Here is a 20,025-nt window from a genome sequence, read left to right as displayed (position 1 = left end):
AGCCCCTGATGTGGCTTAACAGTAGAAACCCCCCACAAGTGACCCCATTTTGGAAACTAGACCCCCAAAGGAACTTATCTAGATGTGTGGTGAGCACTTTGAACCCCCAAGTGCTTCATAGAAGTTTATAATGCAGAGCCGTGAAAATAATAAATACGTTTTCTTTCCTCAAAAATAATTATTTAGCCCAGAATTTTTTAATTTTCCCAAGGGTAACAGGAGAAATTTGACCCCAAAAGTTGTTGTCCAGTTTCTCCTGAGTACGGTGATACCCCATATGTGGGGGTAAACTACTGTTTGGGCACATGCCGGGGCTTGGAATTGAAGTAGTGACGTTTTGAAATGCAGACTTTGATGGAATGCTCTGCGGGCGTCACGTTGCGTTTGCAGAGCCCCTGATGTGCCTAAACAGTAGAAACCCCCCACAAGTGACCCCATTTTGGAAACTAGACCCTGAAAGGAACTTATCTAGATGTGTGGTGAGCACTTTGAACCCCCAAGTGCTTCATAGAAGTTTATAATGCAGAGCCGTGAAAATAATAAATACGTTTTCTTTCCTCAAAAATAATTATTTAGCCCAGAATTTTTTATTTTCCCAAGGGTTACAGGAGAAATTGGACCCCAAAAGTTGTTGTCCAGTTTCTCCTGAGTACGCTGATACCCCATATGTGGGGGTAAACCACTGTTTGGGCACACGTCGGGGCTCAGAAGGGAAGTAGTGACTTTTGAAATGCAGACTTTGATGGAATGGTCTGCGGGTGTCACGTTGCGTTTGCAGAGCCCCTGGTGTGCCTAAACAGTAGAGACCCCCCACAAGTGACCCCATTTTAGAAACTAGACCCCCCAAGGAACTTATCTAGATATGTGGTGAGCATTTTGAACCCCCAAGTGCTTCACAGACGTTTACAATGCAGAGCCGTGAAAATAAAAAATCATTTTTCTTTCCTCAAAAATTATGTTTTAGCAAGCATTTTTTTAGATTCACAAGGGTAACAGGAGAAATTGGACCCCAGTAATTGTTGCGCAGTTTGTCCTGAGTATGCTGGTACCCCATATGTGGGGGTAAACCACTGTTTGGGCACACGTCAAGGCTCGGAAGTGAGGGAGCACCATTTGACTTTTTGAATACGAGATTGGCTGGAATCAATGGTGGCGCCATGTTGCGTTTGGAGACCCCTGATGTGCCTAAACAGTGGTAACCCCTCAATTCTACCTCCAACACTAACCCCAACACACCCCTAACCCTAATCCCAACTGTAGCCATAACCCTAAACACAACCCTAACTGCAACACACCCCTAACCACAACCCTAACCCCAACACACCCCTAACCATAACCACAACCCTAATTCCAACCCTAACCCTAAGGCTATGTGCCCACGTTGCGGATTCGTGTGAGATATTTTCGCACCATTTTTGAAAAATCCGCGGGTAAAAGGCACTGCGTTTTACCTGCGGATTTTCCGCGGATTTCCAGTGTTTTTTGTGCGGATTTCACTTGCGGATTCCTATTGAGGAACAGGTGTAAAACGCTGCGGAATCCGCACAAAGAATTGACATGCTGCGGAAAATACAACGCAGCGTTCCCGCGCGGTATTTTCCGCACCATGGGCACAGCGGATTTGGTTTCCATATGTTTACATGGTACTGTAAACCTGATGGAACACTGCTGCGAATCCGCAGCCAAATCCGCACCGTGTGCACATAGCCTAATTCTAAAGGTATGTGCACACGCTGCGGATCCGCAGCAGTTTCCCATGAGTGTACAGTTCAATGTAAACCTATGGGAAACAAAAATCGCTGTACACATGCTGTGGAAAAACTGCACGGAAACGCAGCGGTTTACATTCCGCAGCATGTCACTTCTTTGTGCGGATTCCGCAGCGGTTTTACAACTGCTCCAATAGAAAATCGCAATTGTAAAACCGCAGTGAAATGCGCAGAAAAAAACGCGGTAAATCCGCCATAAATCCGCAGCGGTTTAGCACTGCGGATTTATCAAATCCGCAGCGGAAAAATCCGCAGAGGACCAGAATACGTGTGCACATTCCTAACCCTAACCCTAGCCCTAACCCTAACCCTAACCCTACCCCTAACCCTACCCCTAACCCTAACCCTACCCCTAACCCTAACCCTACCCCTACCCCTAGCCCTAACCTTAACCCTAACCCTACCCCTAACCCTAACCCTACCCCTAACCCTAACCCTACCCCTAACCCTAACCCTACCCCTAACCCTAACCCTATTCTAACATTAGTGGAAAAAAAAAAAATTCTTTATTTTTTTATTGTCCCTACCTATGGGGGTGACAAAGGGGGGGGGGGGGTCATTTATTATTTTTTTTATTTTGATCACTGAGATATAATCTATCTCAGTGATCAAAATGCACTTTGGAACGAATCTGCCGGCCGGCAGATTCGGCGGGCGCACTGCGCATGCGCCCGCCATTTTGGAAGATGGCAGCGCCCGGGAGAAGACGGACGGGACCACGGCTGGATCGGTAAGTATGATAGGGTGGGGGGGGACCACGGGGGGGGGTAATCGGAGCACGGGGGGGGGAATCGGAGCGCGGGAGGGGTGGAACGGAGCGCGGGGGGCGTGGAACGGAGCACGGGGGGGCTGGAACGGAGCACGGGGGGGTGGAACGGAGCACGGGGGGGGGTGGATCGGAGTGCAGGGGGGGTGATTGGAGCACGGGGGGGTGATTGGAGCACGGGGGGAGCGGACACGAGCACGGGGGGGAGCGGAGCACTGGACGGAGGGGAGCCGGAGCAGTGTACCGGCCAGATCGGGGGGGTGGGGGGCGATCGGAGGGGTGGGGTGGGGGCACACTAGTATTTCCAGCCATGGCCGATGATATTTCAGCATCGGCCATGGCTGGATTGTAATATTTCACTCGTTATAATGGGTGAAATATTACAAATCGCTCTGATTGGCAGTTTCACTTTCAACAGCCAATCAGAGCGATCGTAGCCACGAGGGGGTGAAGCCACCCCCCCTGGGCTAAACTACCACTCCCCCTGTCCCTGCAGATCGGGTGAAATGGGAGTTAACCCTTTCACCCGATCTGCAGGGACGCGATCTTTCCATGACGCCGCATAGGCGTCATGGGTCGGAATGGCACCGACTTTCATGACGCCTACGTGGCGTCAAAGGTCGGGAAGGGGTTAATTAAAACTGCTGCCTGGAAACAGTTTAAAAGAGTTGCCCAAACTCTCCAGTCAATTATGACCCACCAACCACTTTTTACAGTTCTGTTTAAGTTGACTGCACTTTTGGGGTTAATCAATGTTGATTTTTTTTTATTTAGGCATGGATGTTTTTTTAAATAATTAAGTCTAATGTTTGTGTTCTAGTTGCAGAATATTATTTAGAAATGCAGCTATATTAAACAGGAGGTTCTGGGTTACACTTTAACTCTAGGAACATATTTTTGAACATTTTAAGATGTTTAATATTGTTATTACATTTATAAAAACTGCCCATACTGGCTTGCACTCCAGAGGTGCGGATGCACACAACATAGGACACTTCCACAGGCGAAGGCCTCCATTTCTACCCCTTCAGGTACCATCAGCACCTTTTATCAAGGTCAGCACTATAAAGAGCAACTCTGTGAGCAAGACCCGGGACCGTGTCAAAACGTCTATAAGTCGCACTCACAACCCTTATTCTATGCCTACACTGAACTTGTGTGTATTTTGCAATTAAAACAGTAAGAACTTGCATTCAACTTGAGTGTGCAGTGAACTTACTTTAGTCGATGTCCTAGGAGCTCACTAACCCCCTTCCACCAGCACCTCACCTCAAAAACTGCCTGTCAACTCCACTCTGCCATAATAATACCTACACTAATGCACCTGGCACACAAATAGGATAGTTTATTCATTGGCATCATGAATGGTGAACATACCTCTTTAAGAACAAGCACGCATTTCCCAGGACCCACTGACTGAGGTAGTTCTGCTATCCTGCCTTTATTTAAATATGGTCCTGAAAAGCAGCGATGATTGATGTAAAGTTGAGGGCAGCAGTATTTTCCATTGGTTCCTAAGCAAAATGAAAACCCACAAGTTACAATGAATCCTTTCCCGCAAACATTATATCAAATTGTTCAGCTCCTTCTGCTCTATAACAAGATGCCATACTTTACCCAGCATTTTCAAGACGATGCCTTCCCTTTAAGAAAATATCAGAATTTACAATGGGGAAAAAGTATTTAGTCAACCATGAATTGTGCAAGTTCTCCCGCTTAAAAAGATGAAAGAGGCCTGTAATTGACATCATAGGTAGACCACAACTCTGAAAGTCAAAATGAGAAAAGAAATCCAGAAAATCACCTTGCCTGATTTCGCAAAATTTATTTTGCAAATTATGGAGGAAAATAAGTATTTGGTCACCTAAAAACATGCAAAATATCTGGCTCTCACAGACCTGTAACTTCTTCTTTAAGAGGCTCTTCTGTCCTCCACTCATTACCTGTAGTAATGGCACCTGTTTGAACTTGCTATCATTATAAAAGACACCTATCCACAGCCTCAAACAGTCATACTCCAAACTCCACTATGATGAAGACCAAAGAGCTGTCGAATGACACCAGAAACAAAACTGTAGCCCTGCACCAGGCTGGGAAGACTGAGTTTGCAATAGGCAAGCAGCTTTGTGTGATGAAATCAACTGTGGGAGCAATAATAAGAAAATGGAAGATATACAAGACCACTGATAATCTTCCTCGATCTGGGGCTCCACGCAATATCTCACCCCGTGGGGTCAAAATGATCACAAGAACGGTGAGCAAAAATTTCAGAACCACATGGGTTAACCTAGTGAATGACCTGCATAGTGCTGGCACCACCGTAACAAAGGCTACCATCAGTAACACACTACGCCGCCAGGGACTCAGATCCTGCAGTGCCAGACGTGTCCCCCTGCTTAAGCGAGTACATGTAACGACCCGTCTGCAGTTTGCTAGAGAGCATTTGGATTATCCAGAAGAGTATTGGGAGAATGTCATATGGTCTGATGAAACCAAAGTAGAACTGTTCGGTAGAAACAAAACTCGTTATGCTTGGAGGAGACAGAATGCTGAGTTGCATACAAAGAACACCATAACTAATGTGAAGCATGGGGGTTGCAACATCATGCTTTGTGGCTGTTTCTCAGCAAAGGGATCAGGATGACTGATCTGTGTACAGGAAAGAATGATCGGGGCCATATATCATGAGATTTTGAGTGCCAACCTCCTTCCATCAGCAAGGGAATTGAAGATGAAACGTGGATGGGTCTTTCTGCACACCACCAAGGCAACGAAGGAGTGGCCTTGTAAGAAGCATATGAAGGTCCTGGAGTGGCCTAGCCAGTCTCCATATCTCAACCCTATAGAAAACCTTTGGAAGGAGTTGAAAGTCCTTGTTGCCCAGCGACAGGCCCAAAACATCACTGCTCTACTGTAGAGGAATGGGCCAACATACAACCAACAATGTGTGCCAACCTTGTGAAGACTTACAGAAAATGTATGACCTCTGTCATTGCCAACAAAGGATATGTAACAAAATATTAAGATAAACTTTTGTTAATGACCAAATACTTATTTTCCACTATAATTTGCCAAATAAATCTTGTCAAATCAGACAAGGTGCTTTTCCGGATTTGTTTTCTCATTTTGACTCTCATAGTTGTGGTCTACCTATGATGTCAATTACAGACCTCTCTCATCTTTTTAAGTGGGAGAACTTGCACAATTGGTGGCTGACTAAATACTTTTTTTCCCACTGTATGTATAAAGTATAATATAATGTTCTCTGACTTTATTATATAATGATAATAGATATAATGTAAGATAACACCTTTCATAAAAGAGTTAGTAAAGATCCTGTCTAAATATTTTTACATTTAAGTTTTGACTAAAATGCAAGAACAAAAGATAATTATAAATTATTTATGTTTCAAAATGTGTGAAAGACTTAATTGCCACTTTACAATCTACTTTTACTTTGTATTGAATCTCGCTGTCTTTGGCAATTACCCAGCAACAAATAAATTCATAGCAAGCAAATAAAGTGACAGATAAATAATTTGTATGTAATAACGTAATGAAATACAGCTTTCTGTGTGCTGCTTTGTTCGAAGAAATCAATACCTGTCAACATCACAAAATAACTAAGGCTTGTAGCCAGAACGAACATAATGTACCTGTTGAGCAGCTGTCACTCTGAGGAAGCGGACAAGGATCATGAGGTATTTTCTGCACAGGCACTGAGGATGGTAATCTGATAAAACATGTGTAATATTATTACTAATTGAAAATAACAACAATAATAATAATAATAATAATAATAATAAATAGGTTATTTGTTACATATTTTCTATTGTAAGCTTTTATCCTTGTGATGTACTGTATTAGTGAGCGGAGCTTACTGGGTAGGTAAAGCAGTATTATATAGGATGAAAACAATATACACCCATCAAGATCAGCCATTCTCAGCCAGTACAATGAAAGAAGCTGGTACATTAGCTTAGATCTATTGTCAAACATAAGTATTATGGCTCAGCAAGCGTTCTACTGGAATATAAGAAGGAGCCTTATCCTCATAAGGACACCTATGTGCAACAAATCGAACTACTGCTTTTTAAATGATGGACCTCTTGGTCTTTTCCACGCATCACTGTTGTAAATCTGATTAAACCTTCTGATGTTGCCTAAGGGTTTATTATCAATACACATATTGTACTACATATCTTCATGGTCTTTATCTTTTTTATTATCGTTTAGTTTTATTCAATATATGTGTAGAAATCTGGTTACGGAGCGTAAGGAGTGTGGAGATGGCTGACACTCCCAGAAGGTGATTATGATTTTTGATATGATGATATGCTGTACTTGTGTATTCGTGAATGCTGACGTTTGATGTATGATTAATGCCTCCTATGCAATTGTACTGGGGAAAGTGAAAGCAACATTATAGGCAGAGAGACAGTAAGGAGCGACTAACAACTAGCTAGCCCTGGAAGATAGATGAGCATCACGTCCTGGTGAAGCCACATTCACACATTGAGCATTTGGTCAGTATTTTACCTCAGTATATGTAAGCTAAGACCAGGAGTAGAAAAATCAGAGGAAAAGTGTAATAGAAACACGTCACCACTTCTGCATTTATTACTATCTCCTGGTTTTGGCTAACAAATACTGAGGTAAAATACTGACCAAATACTGAACATGGCATTAGAGTGAGTCAACAGTGACGTGAAGAGAGTGTCGCCAGTCACACTTATGGTGACTGAATAGGTTGCATTCTCGGAGTAAGGCTGGGTTCACACTGCGTTAATAGCAGCCCGTTAAACACATACATTAACGGGCTGCTGTTAAAGCAAGTGCCGTTATTGCAGCCCGCTAGCGCAGATAGAGCATCTGCTAGCTCTATCTGTGCTAGTGGTGATGGACCCGGAAACGCTGCAGCCCGCGTCTCGGGGTCCGTCACTCAATGACGGCACACCGCTAGCGCACGCCCATTGTGGGCGTGTGCTGGCGATGGGTCCGACATTGCTTTCAATGGTGGCGTTAATGGACTACGTTATGCCGCGGTGTAACGTAGTCCGTTTAACGGACCACCATAACACAATGTGAACCTGGTCTAAGAGCAAAGAGATTTTCTGAGGCAGCAAGCCCTGTAACTGTACTAGATAAACGGGGAAGTCGGGATTTTATTATGACCAGAACATCCTGGTTCCTGGGAAGTGTAACAGACATGAAAGGAGAGCTCAGCAGCAGTGGTCATTATAACCAGGAACCGGGAAAGTAGAGATGTGCATTTGAGGGGACACTGGATAGATGTTGAAGGCTGAAGAGACAACATGTAGGTTGGACCTAGAAGTGTTAATGAAAGAAGACTATACTTCCCAGGCAGTGACAGAGGTACTGCACGGAAGTGGACTGTGTTTAGTGAAGGACAGGTAGAAAGAATAAAATAACCAAATCAGGCATACTGTATGGGTGAAATATTATGTACAATTGAGGTGCGACCACATAAAATCAATATATCTGTGCCTCTATGAAAACAGGAGAACTATGAGTCAAAAAAGGCCAAAAAGTAATCTAGAATAATTTTATTAGAAAATGTAATAAAAAAACAAATAGGATCATGTACCATATAAGTGACATCATGTGACAATACCATGAGTACATCAAGAACCCAAGATCACGGAACAGGATACTGAGAGGTATACTAAATGTAATGCACACAAGTGCAACTAACATGCCATAATCAAATATACCATAATGAAGACAGACTGTGGCGATTTACAGCTAATTCGAATGTTCAATACCGGTACTATTACCTACATGACTGTCTTCAGATAAAGTGCAAGTACAAGTGCTGGATAAGGATTAATTACCCATAATGATCGTAACAGGTCCTGTCCCGGTCCGAATTAGCTGTAAATCGCCACAGTCTGTCTTCATTATGGTATATTTGATTATGGCATGTTAGTTGCACTTGTGTGCATTACATTTAGGCTGCTAGCGTGGCTGTGGCAGCTTTACCCACTGCCATCTCTGTTCCAACCTTATCTCACCTCCCGCTGCCAGAAAAATACTCTGGTGACAGTAAATCCTGTAGGGGTTTCGTAAGCCAGTGCAGTATACACCTCGAGCTCCTGGCTGCATGTTTTCCCACAGAGTGGGCAAAGGTGGGATTTATAATTTCTCTGTTGTCGGACAGGGCATTGGAGTGGGCTACGCCGCTGTGGGAGCGCGATGATCATGTGGTGCAGAGTGCTCCTCGGTTTTTGAGCACTCTGAAACAGGTCTTTTTTGGACCCCAGGTCACCCATGATATGGCGCTCCAAAAGCTGGCATTGACTCAGGGTTCGTCCATGGTCAGCCAATTTGCCGTCCACTTCCAGACATTAGCGTCTGAGTTGGAATGGTCGGATAAAGCCCTTATCCCGGTAAAGCCTGGTGCTGGTACATTGTGGGTGTCACATGACCGGCCTCCAGTAAAGAAGTCTCGAAGTTGGAAGAGGTGGACTTCGAGAGGGTTCACTGCCACCAGTGCCGACACCCACCTTCCCAGCCAATGGTTCAGGCATCTGAAGCTCCCAGATCTCCAAAGAAACAGAGTCGCAGTATGCAAATCAACACTCAAACCCCCCTCTCGGGTCAGAGAAGATAAATGCTCTGGCACTGAGGTGTCCTCTGTGGCTGAAATGAATATCTCCTTGACTGGCAATATTTCTACACAGATTTTCATGTCTGGGACCAGACTGCCCGAGACCGAACGTGGGAGAGAGAAGTTTCCAGATCAACCCTGGAGGTGAAACTGACCTCCATTTCCCAACACCTGGGAGGATTGGAAGGAGGAAAATAAATCGACATCTTCAGGCGGTCCCAGGATATTTTCTCCTGTTTTTCCCCCTGTATGACTGAGTTCCAAAGCTCATCTCTGTGTTTGTATTTTCATCTTTACTCACAGTCATTATATGTGGGGGGCTGCCTTTTCCTTTGGGGAATTTCTCTGAGGCAAGGTAGGCTTTATTTCTCTATCTTCAGGGCTAGCTAGTTTCTTAGGCTGTGCCGAGTTGCATAGGGAGCGTTAGGCGCAATCCACGGCTATTTCTAGTGTGTTTGATAGGTTTAGGGATTGCGGTCAGCAGAGTTCCCACGTCCCAGAGCTCGTCCTTATTATCAGTAACTATCAGGTCATTCCGTGTGCTCTTAACCACCAGGTCCATTATTGTCCTGACCACCAGGTCATAACAGTACAGGTGGCCCAAAGTACTAATGCATCTCAATAGAGGGATAAAAGTTCTGAGACCATTTTTTTTTCTTCACAGTGTGTTTTGTCTCTATTTTCCCCTTTACCTCTGGGTGGTTCAGGACACTGGTGTAAACATGGACATTCAAGGTCTGTCCTCTTGGATGGATAATCTCACTACAAGGATACAAAACATTCAAGATTTTGTGGTTCAGAATCCGATGTCAGAGCCTAGGATTCCAATTCCTGATTTGTTTTTTGGTGATAGATCTAAGTTCTTGAATTTCAAAAATAATTGTAAATTGTTTCTTGCCTTGAAACCTCGCTCCTCAGGTGACCCTGTTCAACAAGTAAAGATCATTATTTCTTTGTTACGTGGTGACCCTCAAGACTGGGCATTTTCCCTTGCGCCAGGAGATCCGGCATTGCGTGATGTTGATGCATTTTTCCTGGCGCTTGGATTGCTTTATGACGAACCTAATTCAGTGGATCAGGCAGAGAAAATCTTGCTGGCTCTGTGTCAGGGTCAGGATGAAGCGGAGATATATTGTCAGAAGTTTAGAAAGTGGTCTGTGCTCACTCAGTGGAATGAATGTGTCCTGGCAGCAATCTTCAGAAAGGGTCTCTCTGAAGCCCTTAAGGATGTCATGGTGGGGTTTCCCATGCCTGCTGGTCTGAATGAGTCTATGTCCTTGGCCATTCAGGTCGATCAACGCTTGCGTGAGCGTAAAGCTGTGCACCATTTGGCAGTACTATCTGAGCATGGGCCTGAGCCTATGCAATGTGATAGGACTTTGACCAGAGCTGAACGGCAAGAACACAGATGTCAGAATGGGCTATGTTTTTACTGTGGTGATTCCACTCATGCTATCTCCGATTGTCCTAAGTGCACTAAGCGGTTCGCTAGGTCTGCCACCATTGGTACGGTACAGTCTAAATTTCTATTGTCTGTTACTCTGATTTGCTCTTTGTCATCCAATTCTGTTATGGCATTTGTGGATTCAGGCGCTGCCCTGAATTTGATGGACTTGGAGTATGCTAGGCGCTGTGGTTTTTTCTTGGAGGCCTTGAGGTATCCTATTCCATTGAGAGGAATTGATGCTACGCCTTTGGCCAAGAATAAGCCTCAGTATTGGACCCAATTGACCATGTGCATGGCTCCTGCACATCAGGAGGATATCCGCTTTCTGGTGTTGCATAATCTGCATGATGTGGTCGTTTTGGGGTTGCCATGGCTACAGGTTCATAATCCAGTATTGGACTGGAAATCTATGTCTGTGTCCAGCTGGGTTTGCCAGGGGGACATGGTGATGTTCCATTTTTGTCTATCGTCTTCCACTCCTTCTGAAGTTCCAGAGTTTTTGTCAGATTATCGGGATGTATTTGATGAGCCCAAAGCCAGTGCCCTACCTCCTCATAGGGATTGCGATTGTGCAATTAATTTGATTCCTGGTAGTAAGTTTCCTAAGGGCCGATTGTTCAATTTATCTGTGCCAGAACACGCCGCTATGCGGAGTTATATAAAGGAATCCTTGGAGAAAGGCCATATTCGCCCGTCGTCATCACTGTTAGGAGCAGGGTTCTTTTTTGTGGCCAAGAAGGATGGTTCTTTGAGACCTTGTATTGATTACCGCCTTCTTAATAAAATTACAGTCAAATTTCAGTATCCTTTGCCGTTGCTGTCTGATTTGTTTGCTCGTATTAAAGGGGCTAGTTGGTTCACCAAGATAGATCTTCGAGGGGCGTATAATCTTGTGCGTATTAAACAAGGCGATGAATGGAAAACAGCATTTAATACGCCCGAGGGCCATTTTGAGTACCTGGTTATGCCATTCGGGCTTTCCAATGCTCCATCAGTATTTCAGTCCTTTATGCATGACATCTTCCGAGAGTACCTGGATAATTTCCTGATTGTGTATTTGGATGATATTTTGGTCTTTTCGGATGATTGGGAGTCTCATGTGAAGCAGGTCAGAATGGTGTTCCAGGTCCTTCGTGCGAATTCCTTGTTTGTGAAGGGGTCAAAGTGTCTCTTTGGAGTTCAAAAGGTTTCATTTTTGGGGTTCATTTTTTCCCCTTCTACTATCGAGATGGACCCTGTTAAAGTCCAGGCCATTTACGATTGGACTCAGCCGACATCTGTGAAGAGCCTGCAAAAGTTCTTGGGCTTTGCTAATTTTTATCGGCGCTTCATCGCTAATTTTTCTACTGTTGCTAAACCGTTGACTGATTTGACCAAGAAGGGTGCTGATGTGGTCAATTGGTCTTCTGCGGCTGTAGAGGCTTTTCAGGAGTTGAAGCGTTGTTTTTCTTCTGCCCCTGTGTTGTGCCAGCCAGATGTTTCGCTTCCGTTTCAGGTTGAGGTTGATGCTTCTGAGATTGGAGCAGGAGCTGTTTTGTCACAAAGAAGTTCTGAGGACTCGGTGATGAAGCCATGTGCTTTCTTTTCTAGAAAGTTTTCGCCTGCTGAGCGTAACTATGATGTTGGTAATCGTGAATTGTTGGCCATGAAGTGGGCATTCGAGGAGTGGCGTCACTGGCTGGAAGGAGCCAAGCATCGCGTGGTGGTCTTGACAGATCACAAGAATTTGACTTATCTTGAGTCTGCCAAACGGTTGAATCCGAGACAGGCTCGATAGTCATTATTTTTCTCCCGTTTTGATTTTGTGGTTTCGTACCTTCCGGGCTCTAAGAATGTGAAGGCTGATGCCCTGTCAAGGAGTTTTGTGCCTGACTCTCCGGGTGTTCCTCAGCCGGCGGGTATTCTCAAAGAGGGGGTAATTTTGTCTGCCATCTCCCCTGATTTGCGTCGGGTGCTGCAAAAATTTCAGGCTGATAGACCTGACCGTTGCCCAGCGGAGAAACTGTTTGTCCCTGATAGATGGACTAGTAGAGTTATCTCTGAGATTCATTGTTCAGTGTTGGCTGGACATCCTGGAATCTTTGGTACCAGAGATTTGGTGGCTAGATCCTTCTGGTGGCCATCTTTGTCGCGGGATGTGTGTTCTTTTGTGCAGTCCTGTGGGACTTGTGCTCGGGCTAAGCCCTGCTGTTCTCGTGCCAGTGGGTTGCTTTTGCCCTTGCCGGTCCCGAAGAGGCCCTGGACGCATATTTCTATGGATTTTATTTCGGATCTCCCCGTCTCTCAAAAGATGTCGGTCATTTGGGTGGTTTGTGATCGCTTTTCTAAGATGGTCCATTTGGTACCTTTGTCTAAATTGCCTTCCTCCTCTGATTTGGTGCCATTATTTTTCCAGCATGTGGTTCGTTTACATGGTATCCTGGAGAACATCGTTTCTGACAGAGGTTCCCAGTTTGTTTCAAGGTTTTGGCGATCCTTTTGTGCTAGGATGGGCATTGATTTGTCTTTTTCCTCGGCTTTCCATCCTCAGACAAATGGCCAAACCGAACGAACTAATCAAACTTTGGAAACATATCTGAGATGCTTTGTTTCTGCTGATCAGGATGATTGGGTGTCCTTTTTGCCGTTGGCTGAGTTCGCCCTTAATAATCGGGCCAGCTCGGCTACTTTGGTTTCGCCGTTTTTCTGCAATTCTGGTTTCCATCCTTGTTTCTCTTCAGGGCAGGTTGAGTCTTCAGACTGTCCTGGTGTAGATACTGTGGTGGATAGGTTGCAGCAGATTTGGACTCATGTGGTGGACAATTTGACATTGTCCCAGGAGAAGGCTCAACGTTTCTCTAACCGCCGGCGCTGTGTGGGTCCCCGACTTCGTGTTGGGGATTTGGTTTGGTTGTCGTCTCGTTATGTTCCTATGAAGGTTTCCTCTCCTAAGTTTAAGCCTCGTTTCATTGGTCCATATAAGATTTCTGAGGTTATCAATCCTGTGTCATTTCGTTTGTCCCTTCCTGCCTCTTTTGCCATCCATAATGTGTTCCATAGGTCGTTATTGCGGAGATACGTGGCGCCTGTGGTTCCATCCGTTGATCCTCCTGCCCCGGTGTTGGTTGAGGGGGAGTTGGAGTATGTGGTGGAGAAGATTTTGGATTCTCGTGTTTCGAGACGGAAACTCCAGTACCTGGTCAAGTGGAAGGGTTATGGTCAGGAAGATAATTCCTGGGTTTTTGCCTCTGATGTTCATGCTGCCGATCTGGTTCGTGCCTTTCATTTGGCTCGTCCTGGTCGGCCTGGGGGCTCTGGTGAGGGTTCGGTGACTCCTCCTCAAGGGGGGGGTACTGTTGTGAATTCTGTTGTCGGGCTCCCTCCTGTGGTCATGAATGGTACTTCGGCTGGTTCTGTCCATGGACTTCCTCTGGTGGGTGTTTCTGAGTTTCACAGGTGACGAGGTTAATTCGTTAGCTGCTGCTCTATTTAACTCCACTTAGATCTTTGCTCCATGCCACCTGTCAATGTTCCAGTATTGGCCTGTTCACTCCTGGATCGTTCTTGTGACCTGTCTTCCCATCAGAAGCTAAGTTCCAGCTTGTATTTCTTTGGTTTGCTATTTTTCTGTCCAGCTTGCTATTTAATTTGTTGTCTTGCTTGCTGGAAGCTCTGGGACGCAGAGGGAGCACCTCCGCACCGTGAGTCGGTGCGGAGGGACTTTTTACGCCCTCTGCGTGGTCTTTTTGTAGGTTTTTGTGCTGACCGCAAAGTAACCTTTCCTATCCTCGGTCTGTTCAGTAAGTTGGGCCTCACTTTGCTAAATCTATTTCATCTCTGTGTTTGTATTTTCATCTTTACTCACAGTCATTATATGTGGGGGGCTGCCTTTTCCTTTGGGGAATTTCTCTGAGGCAAGGTAGGCTTTATTTTTCTATCTTCAGGGCTAGCTAGTTTCTTAGGCTGTGCCGAGTTGCATAGGGAGAGTTAGGCGCAATCCACGGCTATTTCTAGTGTGTTTGATAGGTTTAGGGATTGCGGTCAGCAGAGTTCCCACGTCCCAGAGCTCGTCCTTATTATCAGTAACTATCAGGTCATTCCGTGTGCTCTTAACCACCAGGTCCATTATTGTCCTGACCACCAGGTCATAACAGGTATTATAGCGATAATACAAGGGATTAGCTTATTAGTTAGGAGGGGTTAGATTCGTTTTTAGGGGAAGCACTTCCTAGTTTAGTCAGTGGAGTTAAGAGTGGAGAAGAGTAAGTAAGGAGTTGCTAGATAATACATAGTAACAAAGTATTTAAGGTTGAAGGAAGTCTTTAAATGGACACTGTCACCTGGATTTGGAGGGAACAATCTTCAGCCATGGAGGCGGGGTTTTGGGGTTTTTGATTCACCCTTTCCTTACCCGCTGGCTGCATGCTGGCTGCAATATTGGATTGAAGTTCATTCTATGTCCTCCGTACTACATGCCTGCACACTGCAATCTTGCCTTGTGCAGGCATGTACTACGGAGGACAGAGAATGAACTTCAATCCAATATTGCAGCCAGCATGCAGCCAGCGGGTAAGGAAAGGGTGAATCAAAAACCCCAAAACCCCGCCTCCATGGCTGAAGATTGTTCCCTCCAAATCCAGGTGACAGTGTCCCTTTAAGTCCATCTAGTTCAACCCATATCCTAATATGTTGATCCAGAGGAAGAAAAAAAAATGATACCAACAGGTTCTAAGATAATGTATATAGCATAGGCGGAAGGGTTCTTTCAGTTCAAGTCTCCTAACAGTAGGAAAACACATTCCAAGCTTTGTGTGGACGCCGGGACAGTCTTGGGCCTAGGGTCCAGGAAAGTTATTGTGTGTTGTGTCTTTGTTTCCCTGGTGAGAAAGATGTCAGACTGGTCACAGTGAAAGGAGAAGATGGTGGACTTCAGGGAAACTGTTAATGCTGGATTTGAAGCTACTGTGACCAACAGAAGATGTTGAGGCGGGGGCAGGTTGGACAGAATATAAAAGACTGATAATATACAGGGCCAAGGGAACATCACTAAAAATGGCCTCTGTCTCAATATGTATGCTGCAACTGCTTGTATCCGTATTGACAGTAAAGCCAAACCTATTGAACCGGACCTATGGTCTCCTGTCATATCTGTAGCCGGATCTGATCCCATAGATGGGAAGGTAAGAAGGACTCCTGAGCTAAAAGTGAATAAAGAAAGCACCCCACAGCACATCACACTCAACTCTGATTCCTATATAAAAGAAGTGTTTCAGGGCAAAGATAATCCAGTTACAGCATACCGGTCCTGTGCCCCCCTTCATATGTGCTCATATCAATCACCATGCACATGCGCTTTGATCCCAGGACACAGAAACCTTTTCAGTACAAATAAAAGGTTGTGATTCTAATGCTATACTTGTGTTCTCTCTGCCTCAGAAAGGGTATTAAAACAGAAGGTACGGTATATAAGTCGTTAGGCCTTTTGTGCAAACATTCGGCAGATGCACTCATGAAGTTCTGCTATTTGTGTATAGTCAATTTTAAGAAGACACGGTAGAATTTAATTACAATAATTACAATCAAGATGCCATAAATCCTGTGCAGGGCTCGTCTAAGTAAAAAGTACACCACAATACCTACTTTACAAAATCACTGTGTAATCGCAGGGACATAACACTAAATTCACACAGTAATGATGCATTTAGTAAAACAGCTTTTATGGCTCGTCTGATACCAACACTATGCCAAGTTGACTAAATAAAAAGCAATATTGCCAGGGAATTGTTTCTGTGGATTTCAATTCAATTTTTTAGTTTTACAGCGTCAATAAAAACAGCATTAAAATCAACAACACAACACTAATTCCATCCTGAAAAGTTATATTTGCTTTTTAATGTTGCATGTAATGGACAGAAATCTGTTTTATAGGATTCCTAATGTTACTGTCAGACTAATGAAAGAGGCACTAGAGATGTAAATGGTAGTATACTATACAATGTCTATTTAGTAAATGGTCATTCCTGGATTCTGAAATACTTGGTTACTGAAGTTGGATTTGACTGAATGAGAAGTAGCACACATTTACAGATGTTAATCTTCACTGTATGATATTTTATTGTGGTTTAAACTACCCAGAGAGACCTTATTGAGCGAAATGCTAGAAACCCTGCATCCCGGCAGTGCAAAAAGCAGAAAACCGTCTCTATTAATCAACTCTACTGCTCATTTACTGACATTACACTTAGCTACAAGGTTTTTACTTGCCACCAATCATTTGCTCTTATTTTCAGCTGTGACAATATAAGGGAAAAGTAAGAAGTCGCATGACTATGTCTGAAAAACGTTGCAGAATGACAAAAAAATGTATACCTCTATACACAAAGTATAATTAATCATATTAATCAAAAGGACCAACATTCTTATTTGCCTTTTTTGCAAAAATCTGTAAATTCACGATAATCTGATTTATGTATGTATATTTTGGAGTCTGGGATGACATCATAGAAATTGTGGCAATATATATTAGATTACCATCTCTCCGAACATTCCTCACCCCTTTTGGGCAAGTGAATTTTCACTAGAATGCAAGGAGTGGCCATTGATATGCAACAAGTTTGATCAGGGGGGAGAGTTGGGAGCCCCAATACACATTAAAGGGGACACCATTCGAAAGGAGCATTTTAGGACTTTGCCCATAAACCTATCTACAGGAAATAATAAGATCCATAGGTGACAAGTATTCTATTACAGGTACTGGGTCTTCCTGTGTTGATCTATTCAAAGTCTGTGGGATTGACCAGAATAGACATGTGCAGCGCTTGGCTATGTCTGTCATCTCCATAGACTTTGGATAGAGCGGCACTGCACCGGTAAAACGTATTAAATAAAGAATAACAAATTAATTTTTCCCTTAAATGGGAAACATAATTCCTCCTTTGCTGCATTGTGTTTCTGATCTTGAAATTATATGTAAAAAAAAAATACTTAGGGAAATCAGTAAATGTGAGAAAGTCAGCTCCCTTTTGTATAATAATCATTGGGGGACACTCTAAAGCTTCTTCATTTGTTACAATTCTTCATATAAGGAATATTACTTACTGTTTTTCTGGCTGAACAACAGCAATTTTTCTTTTCTTTTTCACTAGAAAAAAAAATGAAAATAACATTTTAAAATAATATTCCAAAATCCATATACTCACTTGCGTACGTGAACATGGCGCAAGTGCAAAATAACAGCAAATTTGAGTTAGTTCTACATAAAATGTATTTATACAAATACAAATTTATACAAAATCCACATTTAGGTAGAATTCTAATGGCAGAATTCATTGATCTGATGCTGTCTTGCTTAGAGATATAGGTCATGATTGTCCCAGTGGTGGTTTAGAAGCCCGTGGCAGTACTCCAAGGTTTCTGTCTATGACAATATCTCTATTTACCAACAGTGATTTACTGCATTGCACATTTTTTTCATTTTCTGGTATGAGTTGCCCTTTGTTTTTGCTTTCTTATATCAAAGTATTGCAAAATTAAAATCTTAGCATGATGGCTGCAAAAAAGCTCTGTTCATATTGACAAAAGTAATTAAGCAAATGGATATATAGAGACACTGGAGCATATTTATCAAGCTAAAATGTGCTGAAATTTTAAGGTAATTTGCTAAAAAAACAACCCTATTTTTGACGGCTTGCAGCATATTTATTTGAAGTTTTAGACACTTTTTACAACTTATATAACAAGGGGGTATGACTTTGTTGATAGGGTGGGATTTATTGGAAAAGGGTGTAACCTAATTTGGGCACCAAAATTGTTGAGCACATTTCTGGCACACAGTAAGCCAACTAATAGATAGTGACGGAACGATTATACAGAGCTCATGAATATGGAGGACTACATGGCAGCGCTGGCTTACTAGTCCTCTATTGGTAATCTATTGCTGATTTCATCAAATCTACAACACATAGCCAAGAAAGTAACACATTGCCCTGATTCATCAAGACAGTCAATTTTCTTGCTGGTCTTCATGAGGGGGCATGATAGAGTCAAACTCTCCTGATTCATGATGCGTTACATAAAAATATCACTAAAGTGACATTTTTGGAGTAGGGAATGCCGCAACTTGTCATGAATTAGACAAAATGTGGCGTGGTGCTATGCCCCCTTCCTGCCCCAGCTCCGTCCATTTTGGCAGAGCTGGGAATAATTGTAGTTAAAACACCAAAAATTGCTATATTTTGTAACTTTGCAAAGCTTTTACACCACTTCTGGAACATAAAATCTGTGATAAATTGATGCCTCTGTCTCTACATTATGCTACTCTGAGACTAGGTGGCAAAAACCCAGTAATAGGTTCACTAAAGGTCATACAACATATTGGTGTGATTTGTTCTAAATGATTTTCATGCTACTTTGGGGGACTAAAGTATCACATAAATGTGCAAAACTTTATGTGTTTGATCTCTCATAATTACGGTGAAATGTAATTGTTTTGCCACCCCTGGTCAAAATTACTGTTATTGTGAATAGTTACGCATATTGAAAATGAAATGATCTCTAAAGGGGCTAAAGTTAGAGATGACACATTTCCACTCTTGGAGATTTGTGTGCTCAGATAGCTTTGACCAATGTTTCAGACCTCAATTAGCCCGTTAGGGTTATGGCTTGTTCATTATCATCATTAGGAAAGGTCAGATGATATAAATTTCCCAGCTTTATAAAGACCCAGCCTCTTCTAACCTTGTGCTGAAAAACAGCAGCCATGGGTTCTTCTAAGCAGCTACCTAGCACTCTGAATGAAAATGGTGGAGGCCAACAAAACAGGAGAAGGATATAAGAAGATAGCAAAGCGTTTTCAAATTGCCCTTTCCTGTTCAAAATGTAATTAAGAAATAGCAGTTAACAGGAACAGTGAAGGTCAAGATACGGTCTGGAAGACCAAGAAAAATTTCATTGAGAGCTGCTTGTAGGATTGCTAGAGAGGCAAATCAGAACCTCCTGCTTGACTGCAAAAGACATTCATAAAGATTTAGCAGACTCTGGAGATGTGGTACATCGTTCTACTGTTCAGAGACACCTGCACAAATATGGCCTTCATGGAAGAGTTATCAGAAGAAAATCTCTCCTGCGTTTTCACCATAATGTTCTGCATCAGAAATATGCAAACCTTTGGACCAATAAACTTAAAGTAGAACTCCTTGACCACAATGACCAAATGTATATGTGGTGAAAATAGGGCACAAAATTTCAGGAAAAGTACTTCTCACCAACTTTTAAGTATGGGGCTGGATAAATCATGCTTTGGGGTTGTGTTACAGCCAATGGCACTGGGAACATTTCACAGGTAGAAGGAAGATTGGATTCAATGAAATTTCAACAAATTCTTGATGTAAACATAACACTATCCGTGATGATCCTAAATACACATCAAAATCCA

The 20,025-nt window shown here is 43.3% G+C and overlaps 1 protein-coding gene across 4 annotated transcripts in view; it reads right to left on the bottom strand.

Moving 5' to 3' along the window:
- Nucleotides 1-20,025, bottom strand: part of SFMBT2 (Scm like with four mbt domains 2) — a 313,750-nt gene that overhangs the window by 66,184 nt on the left and 227,541 nt on the right. For all 4 annotated transcript variants that reach the window (XM_069765309.1, XM_069765310.1, XM_069765307.1 and 1 more), the window contains 3 exons: nucleotides 17,691-17,733; nucleotides 6,192-6,268; nucleotides 3,913-4,049 (listed from right to left, as the gene is read on the bottom strand). In XM_069765309.1, the coding sequence (XP_069621410.1) occupies nucleotides 3,913-4,049; nucleotides 6,192-6,268; nucleotides 17,691-17,733 (257 nt within the window). The remainder of the gene's footprint in view (nucleotides 1-3,912; nucleotides 4,050-6,191; nucleotides 6,269-17,690; nucleotides 17,734-20,025) is intronic.

The sequence above is a fragment of the Ranitomeya imitator genome, chromosome 4, assembly GCF_032444005.1.
Source record: "Ranitomeya imitator isolate aRanImi1 chromosome 4, aRanImi1.pri, whole genome shotgun sequence".
Taxonomy (NCBI): domain Eukaryota; kingdom Metazoa; phylum Chordata; class Amphibia; order Anura; family Dendrobatidae; genus Ranitomeya; species Ranitomeya imitator.
Note: the sequence above shows the minus strand (reverse complement) of the source record. Positions and strands in the feature narration are given on the sequence as shown.